We start from the raw sequence: 10,979 nt of genomic DNA on the forward strand, positions 1-10,979 counted from the left end.
TATTTATTTAAACATTGTGCAACAAATTGTGTAAGTAATGACAAACGTATTACATTAACACTAGGGCTATCCGAGCCTCTAGTGTTCGTAGGATTAGGAACTCGAGTCCTTTCAGTCTGCATTTGACACGAGCACGCTTGATGAAATATTTTAAAAACTAAGTGTAAGGCCTGAGTGGACGCTCGCTCGGCGGGGCGTGCAGCGTGGCTGTGGGCTCACGCGTGATGTGAGCAGCGTGCACTAAGGCCGCTCCTATACGTGCGCATTTGTTCAACATGCACGCCGCACGCCCCGCCCCGCTGCACGCACAACAAGAGCGTCCACTCAGGCCTTACACTAAGAATCTACTTGATCAAAAGGCTGTGATTTCCACTAAGGATTCCTGGAACAACACACAGCTGGATCCAAATACAACATAATATCATCTATACCATAAACTTTCCTAGCATTACTATTATAATTCAAAGCTTCGCAAATTCTACACATAGCTAATGACCTAGTACCAAGAAAACCATGCTCCTCCACAGTCTTAAAATTATTCCTCCACGCGTGATAAGACAGTAATTTAGGTATATTACCACTTATAGCGTACACTTCTCTAGCTAAATGCTTTACAGATGCAAAGTTATCCATATGTATAAAAGAGTTAGGGGGTAAAAGCTTGACACAGTCCACTAAAGGTGATCCCATGATGATAGGTATGGCGCCTTTTGAGTATGCGTGATGGAAAACCTTTTCTGATATGTATTGGCGGCATTTTGAGTTTTCTATCACGATGTAGAATAGATATTTGGATATTATTGGACAGTCGTGTGTGTAGCGACCGGGGCATCTGTGAAGAAGAATATAGGTAAATAATAGTATGTTATGTATGAGAATTTAATACATTCATTGCCACCCATCAGGCCCATCAGCCAAACAAGACACCTGCGCTAGGCCACAAAAATTTATTCATATAAAGGTGAAGTACCACGACCCCGACTATCGGGTCGCCCGGCCTGGGAACGAAATCATAAAATACCCGATAGTCGGGTTTTCGGCACTGAATGTGTTAATGGAGGCGCTATAGCTAGCTCAAGTAATCATTTTAAATGGATGAATTTGGGAGTCCGTTTAATTTGCTACGATTTTCGTTTTGTTCTTACTAAGTAATATTGGTTTTTTCATGAGAGCATACTTATGTGCTGTGTCATGGAAGGAAACAATTTCTCTGACTCTCTTATGAATATTATCAGTCCTTAAAATTTTTAAAAATATATGAAAAAATAAACAATAGGTAACCCAATAGTAAAACGTTAGGTACACAGAATTATATCAGGAAGCGTAATATAGGCCCGAACATAAAAACTACCTGAGGGGCTACCGCGAAAACCGAATTTCGCAAATTGCGGGCATTTTTCTCTGTCACTCTAATTACGCCTTCATTGGAGTAAAAGAGAAAGATCCCCGCAATTTGCGAAATTCGGTTTTCGCGGTAGCCCCTCTGAGTATGGGTCGGTTGCACCAAACTGTTTGTCATCGTTAACCTTTTCCACGTCACTCGGACGCCACATCATTGAAGTGTCAAAACTGAAGTTGAACTTTATGTATATGCACGTAGGCCGATGTTGCTCTGTGGTCTGTGACCGATTAATCGGTCTTTGGCGTTGAACCTACGGTGCAGATATATCGGTTATTGGCGTCCAAAAGGCTTTGACTTCGCAAAATTTTATATGTATGTTCGTACGGGTCAAATCTTGCAAGTTAAATTTAACTCACATCCCGACTTCCAATGAAGCTGAAAATTTGCATACACATGTAAGTCGGGTGACAATGCAATATTATGGTACCATCGAGCTGATCTGATGATGGAGACAGGAGGTGGCCATAGGACCTCTGAGATGAAACAACGCAACCTAATTGTGTTAGGGGTTTTTAAAATTGTCTCGATGAGTATTAGTTGTCTGTCGTAAGAAAAGTACAGTCAGCGATAAAAGCTTGTACCAAAAATGATTTTTTTGCCAAAAACTTACAAAAAACCTTAGAACACCACGATTCTCGTGTAGGTACGTCGCGGCATCATCACAGAATAAATAATAGTACTAAGTACAGAAGACTCGCTCTCTAACAAAAGGCGTCTGTTACGATCAGCACAGATATGGCCGCTAGGTGGCGACAGCGCCACGCGCGGCTTATGGCTTTCCCCAAAATTGGGGCCGAACGGATGTACTTTTAGCTACCTGTAGCAAAGCGACGAAATCGCGGAGTGAGCCACGCCTGGCATCGTCATTATCGCAGTGCACGAAGTTTTGATATTGAGCTGTAGCCGTTGAGGTGTTTATAATTTGGCGGTCAAAAGGTTCACGAATTGTGCTACATGATACTGATCACTTACCTATTCGTATGATTATTAACAAGCGCGCATTTTCCAAACATGTCCACATTAAAAAACCTCTGTAGCTGCATCACGAATCTCATCCTAAACCCGACACAGCGCGACATGATGATTGCTGCCAAAATGTCCCTCTGTTTTTGTTTCCAATATGGGACGAGTTGTGTCAACTCATCGTCGGCTATGTCGTTTAGTTTCGGGTACAGAAGAGGTATTGTTCGGCCGTATGGGACCGGGATGTCGGAGTCGGTTCTGAAAACACACAATAACGTAGGTACCTATGGAAAAAAATATCTAATAGGCGATAGGTAATGGCGCCATCGCTCGCAAAGATTGCACCATACCTTTGGCCTGGCCTAGTGTCGAGTAGATAGCGTAAAATTTTGATATTTAACAAATTAACACATATCAGTGAAAGAATAAGATCAAAGTCAAATTGCGTTCTAACAGTTTTAATCTTCCGTCGAAAGATGGCAGTATATTTACTGTGGCTACACATAATTTACTTTGACAATCCGTGTGTATTTCAAATTTTCTTTGTTTATTTATAGGTAAGTAGATAATAGAGTTAGACCAAGAAAAGTCTGCAGCTATTTTGATAGCCCACGCAGTGCAAGTTTTATTTTAAACGTCAAACTTCTATGAAATTATGACGTATAAATAACACTTGCCCTGCGTGGGGTGTCAAAATTGCTGCAGACTTTTTTTGGTCTAGAGTTAGACCAACCTGTATGACATAGACCAATTAAAGACATTAGCCAGTTGCGAAAGTGTGGGTGTCTCTCGTCGCTTTATATCGACAGCGAATGTGTGGATAGGTGATTCGTCCGTCCAGAATATCCAGCGTTGGTACGGCTTGCGCTTCGAGAAATCTGGTAGGAGGCCTACAAAAATGGGGCATTGTCTATGAAAAGGGACCTTATTGTCAATGGCGCTTACGCCGCACAGCGTCGCGCGGCATTGTATTTATATCGGAGCATCGTTAATAATGGCGTAAGCGCCATCGATAATACGGGGTCATCCATTAATTACGTCACGAATTTCTAGGTTTTTTGAGCCCTCCCCCCATCCTTGTCACACTTGGTCACATTTGGCAAACCCCTCCCCCCTAGTGTGACGTCACATTTTTTCTACGAAATCGGACCCTAATAAAATATATACTTGGTCAACCAAATCTTGACAGTAGAAAAAGGCGGCAAATTTTAAAAATGTAGGGGCGAAGGGATATCGTCCCATAGAAAATTTGAATTTCGCGCCTTTTTTTACTGACAAGATTTGGTTGACCAGCTATAGTCGGCATATAGGCCAGTCCAGACGGGATGTTTTTTTCACCAATCTGATTAAAATTGTCTGAATGTCAAATCAGGTGGTGTGGACGCACGGCAATTTGGCTCGCCGATTTCGACCGCTGATTATGACCGATATTACCCATAAAATGGAGATGCTGACGCAAGAATACCAATTTGTGACGCCAGTATTCGCGTTTGGGGGCATTTTTTAATTAAGAGAGCGCTCAAAAATCACCATTAATTATTTAAATTGGAAATTGACGCCAATTCATTTTCTGATCGAATCGGTCGATTTGATCAATCCCTCTGGACTGACCTTAAGTGATTAACATGTTCGAATGCTTATTCCATACACTGGTAGTATACCTACTATACTTGGTCAACCAGATCTTGACAGTAGAAAAAGGCGGCAAATTTGAAAAATGTAGGCGCGAAGGGTTATCGTCCCATAGAAAATTTGAATTTCGCGCCTTTTTTTACTGACAAGATTTGGTTGACCAGCTATAGTTAAACTGTGAAGTTTGAGGAACTGCGCGCCCGCTTTTGACAGAGATGTACAAAATGGTTTTAAAAAAGCATTTAAATACAAAATGCAAAATACTTTTCAGATTTACTATTTCAAATGCAAAATACCAAATAGTTTTGCGTTTTGTATTTCAAATGCTAAATGCAAAATAGGTATTTTCAAAATACTTTTTCAAAATAAAATACCTTTTGAGCAAATCTCAGATATTTTTATTTATTTTAGGTATTTATCATGAGATATAGAGACACAATGCCGAGCCGAACAAAAACGTCTAATATCATGGCATGGCACCTTATGCATGACATTTTGGTCATATTTATCAGTACGCGTATCAATAAATTCTGTTATGGTATTAATAATAGTCCGTCGGTTCCTCTCTCTGCGGCCCTGACCACCGGCAGCTTGGGCCCTGCCCAGCTGCTGGCGGCACCCTAGGTCAGGTTTTTTATAATGTGTTTATAATATTTTTTTATATTATTTTTGTAAGTGTTTTTATATTTTAATTTTATATACATATTGTAAAAAACCAACCTAAGAAGAGAAATAAATAAAGGAAATAATACTCACTTAAAATAATGTAAAAAACTAGACTAACGAAAAGAGAGCCATGGCTCCATTTTGTGACTTGTGTGGCCATTTATTTCGGTTGATTGTGCATCTAGTTCTTATTTTATTATTATTACACTTTTCTTTTATTAATAACAACTGGACTGGTATTGTTAAAAAGTGAAAAAAAGCGGCCAAGTGCGAGTCGGACTCGCCCATGAAGGGTTCCGTATTTAGGCGATTTATGACGTGTAAAAAAAAAACTACTTACTAGATCTCGTTCAAACCAATTTTCGGTGGAAGTTTACATGGTAATGTACATCATATATTTTTTTTAGTTTTATCATTCTCTTATTTTAGAAGTTACAGGGGGGGGACACACATTTTACCACTTTGGAAGTGTCTCTCGCGCAAACTATTCAGTTTAGAAAAAAATGATATTACAAACCTCAATATCATTTTTGAAGACCTATCCATAGATACCCCACACGTATGGGTTTGATGAAAAAAAAATTTTTGAGTTTCAGTTCGATGTATGGGGAACCCCAAAAATTTACTGTTTTTTTTTCTATTTTTGTATGAAAATCTTAATGCGGTTCACAGAATACATCTACTTACCAAGTTTCAACAGTATAGTTCTTATAGTTTCGGAGAAAAGTGGCTGTGACATACGGACGGACAGACAGACGGACAGACGGACAGACGGACAGACGGACAGACAGACAGACAGACAGACATGACGAATCTATAAGGGTTCCGTTTTTTGCCATTTGGCTACGGAACCCTAAAAACATCAGTTTTTATTTATTACGCTTTTTAACAATACCAGGGGGCCGATTTTTGAATTTCGATCGCTCGATTTCGTCACTCGAAAATCGGTGGAAAACGGCGAGATGCTGATTTTTGAAATACGAGCGATATAAATTGTGAATTTAGTGGTATTGACCACTAGTTTTTGATTCTATTAGTAGAATTTACATGCCTAGTAGTGGAGATATTACTGAACGAAATACACGAAATCGAGCGGTCGAATTTCAAAAATCGGCCTCCTGGCGCTGGCGCCAGGCGCTAGCAGGCGCCTCTATCGGTCAAATTCGGCAATACAAGCGTCATTCGTTCATTTCATTTTGTTTGACTGGTAATGTTGGCTAAACTTAATCACAAAGTATTTTGCATTTTGAAATGAATATTAAAAATGCAAAATACGTCTCGAAAAGTATTTCAAATAAAATACAAAATGGTTTTTACTAAAAGGCATTTAAATGCAAAATACAAAATAGGTATTTTGCATTTTGTATTTGCATTTTAAATAGAAGTATTTCAAATAAATCGCATCTCTGGCTTTTGACTATCGCGCCATCAGACATAAAAAAATAAGTCTTCAAATTTGTAGCCCCCTCCACCACACCTCGGACACTGGCGATCAAATATATGAAACAAACGCGTTCCTACGCACACACGTAGTGAGTGAGATAACACATAGCGGTAACCGAGAGCGGGTCTCAGCGGGTGGGCGGCACTTTCAACGGGAGGCAGGGAGCGTCCATACTGTACGCTAGTACCTACTCTTTATTATACTGTGCCTCCACACTCGTGGCGCAAAGCCGCGAACGAGAGTGTGAAGGGGGATTATGGTGAAAATCTTGGCAAAACGTATCCAAATGATGATTGTGATGTCCACAGAAAAGACGCCGGTTTTCCCGAACATTGTTTAAATGTTCTACAGACCTTTTTGCAGGTGCACAACAACGGCGTCCATGGATGAAATATACGAGTAAGTGTCATTGTTTTCAAAAAACTTGCAATTTGTTACGCTGCAGCCGAATAACGGGTTTACACTGAAATGAAACCGGTAAAGATTAGTAACTTACAACACAGACACACACACACACACACACAGACACACACACACACACACACACACACACACACACACACACACAACACACACACACACAACACACACAGCAGTCAAACTTATAACACCCCTTTTTGCGTCGGGAATAAGAGATGGATATTTTGTAAAGGCCTGTCCAGACGAGGACAATTTTTCGCCATTCTGATTAAATTGTCCGATCAAATCAGGCCGTGCGGACGCAAACGCCAATTTGGCCACTAATTATAAGTTTGTACCAGAACTTTTTTATAACACCTCTCATACGATTTTAACTTCTGACTATTTTACGAGGAAATGAGCAGCTCTAAACTTACTTATGTATCTGGCCCACTTGCACCATCCTTTTAACCCGGGGTTAAGCGGTTAAACCTTTAACCTACTGTCAAATTGTACTGGTAACCATGGTAACTCCAGGTTTAACCGGCTAACCCCGGGTTTGTGGAATAGTGCAAGTGGGCCTAAGTATGTCAACAGTAACTTACCTGTGATTATCAAACCCCGCCTCATGTCTCTGTTTGAGCCACGGCCAGTATCTCCAGATCAAAATATTAAAATGGCCGCGTTCCGGGTAGTTTATCACTTCATGAGATGGTGGCTTCGTGTTATAATATTTAAACATGTATCTTCCTAGATTTGATGTCGTCCATGCCTGTTAGTGGAACAGTTATTTGTACAACAAGAGATCAAAGTTTGATATTTCTTCGAGTGCTTATTTTGAGTCCCGTGCAAGCGAAAGATTCTATAATAGAATCTAATTTAGAATCTTGAGCGTAGTAAGGTACTCAAAAGCGCACGAGATGTAAATAACTTTGATCTCGTGTAGTTCACAAAACTTTTCACCTCAGCAGTGTCAGCCAGCGCCTATTCTCTGCCACGACACATGGTTTTGTGTTTGTTTTATTTTTCATTTACTTTAAGATTTTGTAAACTAATTTTTATGTTAATTTTAAGCTGCATGTCTTCTGTCATCTATGTACCCTGTATGTTGTGGAAACGAATAAAGTTTTTATCTATCTATCTATCTATCTATCTATCAGTGAGAACATATTAGAGAACCCGAAAAATGTATTCCTTCTTCATCACTTACCTCTATTCACTCATGTTTTCTTAAGATATACCAACAATTAAATTTTCACCTCAGCAACTCGAACAAGGGTACTTAGCTACTTAAAAGCAGTGAGCAAAATCGCATTTTGCTCACTGAGTGAGCAAAATCGCGTTTTGCTCATTTTGTCTTACTCAGTGAGCAAAATGCGATTTTTCTCACTGTTTTTAAGTAGCAAAGTACCCTTGTTCGAGCTGCTGAGGTGAAAAGAATATTAATTTTCATTCATGCTCATGCTCTGAAAGAGAGTCATTGTCATTGTTGTTATAAAAGGTGTGCGGAAAATGATACGTTGCTGCACTAGTGCATTTAAAAAAAACACATGCATTTTACTTTCCTCGTATTCTAAATGAAAAGGTTTAACTCGGGTGAAAGGCATCATTTCATCCCTTGGTTAACAATCTACTATTTTACCACTCCATCCCGTAAAGGCTCTGTTCTTCACTGATGAGAACGTTACATTTTATTCACAAGAGCTGGCAACGTATTTAATTAATAATTTTCAGTAGGTTATGTTAATAGTAGAGTTACATATATAGGTACCTACATAGAAAACACCCATAAGGCCATGACTCAGAAACAAATAAGTATTTGTGTTCATCACTCAAATAAATCGAACCCAGGACCATCGGCTTCACAGGTAGGGTCACAAAGTCACAACCCACTAGGCCAGACCGGTCATCGTCGCCGTAAGTTTGTTTGGATATATCACAGAATAAGTAATAGTATTATCATACAGAACGGCCACGCACCGCCCCGCCCCGACTCGCATTACCTCGCCCCGCGACATGAATCTGGCGGACTTGGCGTCCTCTCAGTACAGCGACTTACCCACACATACACAATGACGCATGTACAGACGTGCCGCGCACACATATAAACGAAAATGATTTTTAATGTATGGCGTGTCCGCCATGTGGATATATATAGACCTTATAGACTTACCTTTCGTTTGTCGTAGTACATATAAACAACTTTATGGTGCTCCCTCATACTTGCAGGCGTTATTAGCGTCCCCACGTCCACAAACAATAGATTCAAATACGAAAGGGCGGAACATAACATAAAAACAAAAAAATACTTAATAAAACTTGAAAAACACTTGGGAATTTTCATTTCAAAATTAAGATTAGGACTAAACCCTTTATACTTTTTGTAGTTTTTAGGATTTTTTTTAAAGAGGCGTGGCGAATCCAGTATTTTTTTAATCTGGTCCGTTAAAGGGTTAAAAATGTTAAAAAGTTTCTTGAAATTTTATAATTTGAATGATTTTCCTAGTTAGGTGTGTGCTATTGTAGCCATTTCTAGCTTGAATCTGAGAATTGGAATCAATGTCTAACCTGTATCAGAGACAAGGGATTATCTTTGCCTGTATAACACGAAATCCTAGCGCTCTATAAAGATCAACGTACAGTGGAACCATAGTGGAACGATTTGTCGGACTGCATCCAACTGTACTGCGATTTTTTTTTCGCGATCGACTTAATCTTCCCCAGTTGGGTATATTTTTCTTTTTAATTATACTTACCGAGTTCGAAGTTTGTATCTATAACAAAAAAAACAATTTCAATAATTTTCGGAATTTAGACATTTCATTATAGTTTTGGTTACTAACTTTATAATGAAGGCACATAACCTAAGAGATGGTATTTATACATTTCTTGTAGGTAAAGTCTATTTTTTTATTCGGTAGACTAAAATGACATTTCATAGTATGAAATGACATTTTATGTTCATACTATGAACTGTCATTTCAGTCTACCGAATAAAAAAATAGACTTTATGCATACCTCTCTTAATTTTTTTTTCTACTCCAGCACTTAAATGTGTCAATTAAATGACTGACAGTGATATGAAGCAATGTCATTTGAATGATTTGTCTATAGGCTCATTAGCAGTCATCTTATGAGTATAATACAACTGCTTTATTTTTTTTAAAGATACAAGTTCCGATCATCTTGATTGAAAGAGGTATGTTTTCATTTACAATAATAACTCAATTTTTTTAAAATAATAACTTTTTTTTTTTTTTTTTTTTTTTTTTTTTTTTTTTTTTTTTTTTTTTTTTTTTTTTTTGCTGCAGCTGTCATAGAAAAAGTAATGTATGCAACAGCTCATAACCCTTATTATATCACTGTTGCATAAACTACTATTAAGATACAGCCCTGTGACAGACAAGACGGAATGACGGACAGCGGATAGATAGATAGTGTTTCAATAAAACGCTAATTGACCAATGTAAAAACTAATATTTTACATGTCAATTTGCTTAATACTTAAGCTTTGGATTCCTCCGAAAACGGTGCCGTCCTATGACGGCCGTCATATAGCGGCAGCAAAAGACGGCCGTCTTTACGGTGGCGACATGTGGAAAGTACCACGGCGTCATAACACACCGTCATCCACCAAGGTCAAAGCGGCAAATTTGAAAAATGTAGGCTCGATGGGATAACGTCCCATAGAAAATTTGAATTTCACGCCTTTTCCTACTGACAAGATTTGCTTGATCATCTATAATTTACTTAGAGGATGAAATATCATCAGAAGAGGAAAATAATCGTAGTACGGAATCATTTATTCAAATCTCGTGTCATTTATTCAAAATGGCGTCACCGCTATCTAATAAAACGTTCACGAAACTATCGACAAGGTCATGACGGCCGTCATCTTACGTTACGTTGACAGTCAACGTAACGTAACGCCGTCTAGGAAACCGCGCCATCTTGTTTACATAGACAACGTTCTAGTGACGTCAGTCAACGCTATATAGCGGCCGTAATGTGACGGCACCGTTTTCGGAGGAATCCAAAGCTTAACAGAGTTCCATTGGTCAATCTTCACGTCACGTATCCCAAAAGGTGCGGAACAAGTCCGGAACACCATTGTTCCGTGATGGGAAACATACAATAATAATAAAAGCAATATGTAAATTAATATATTTCGTAATTATCACAAATCTTCATTCAGGAACGAATGCCTTTGCCCTGTGGACTTTTAGCTTTAACGGCGTGTTTTGAGAATAAGATACCACGTTTACATATTGCTGATCTACTGACTTACATTTCATCCAATAGAAGTCTTTTATAAACGTAAATGTTGGCTATGTTTTCCACCGAAGCGGAGTTAAGAAACCCGTAGGCGTTCATTAGTTAGTTACTTTTACTGGGCATTTTCCGCAAGTCGACAACCAATGTGCCTCTGTCTGTTATAATAAAAATCATTCGAACTGAGCTTGTTCACTTGAG

The 10,979-nt window shown here is 38.9% G+C and overlaps 1 protein-coding gene across 1 annotated transcript; it reads right to left on the reverse strand.

Moving 5' to 3' along the window:
• Positions 1-366: 366 nt before the first annotated feature.
• Positions 367-8,727, reverse strand: LOC134659944 (alpha-(1,3)-fucosyltransferase 7-like). Its single transcript, XM_063515641.1, has 6 exons — positions 8,680-8,727; positions 7,112-7,278; positions 6,461-6,570; positions 3,099-3,255; positions 2,375-2,623; positions 367-832 (listed from the first exon to the last, which is right to left on the reverse strand). Exons 1-6 carry the CDS (start codon positions 8,725-8,727, stop codon positions 373-375), a joined length of 1,191 nt encoding a protein of 396 aa, XP_063371711.1. The 3' UTR covers positions 367-372.
• Positions 8,728-10,979: the final 2,252 nt, after the last annotated feature.

Source organism: Cydia amplana, chromosome 26 (assembly GCF_948474715.1).
Source record: "Cydia amplana chromosome 26, ilCydAmpl1.1, whole genome shotgun sequence".
Taxonomy (NCBI): domain Eukaryota; kingdom Metazoa; phylum Arthropoda; class Insecta; order Lepidoptera; family Tortricidae; genus Cydia; species Cydia amplana.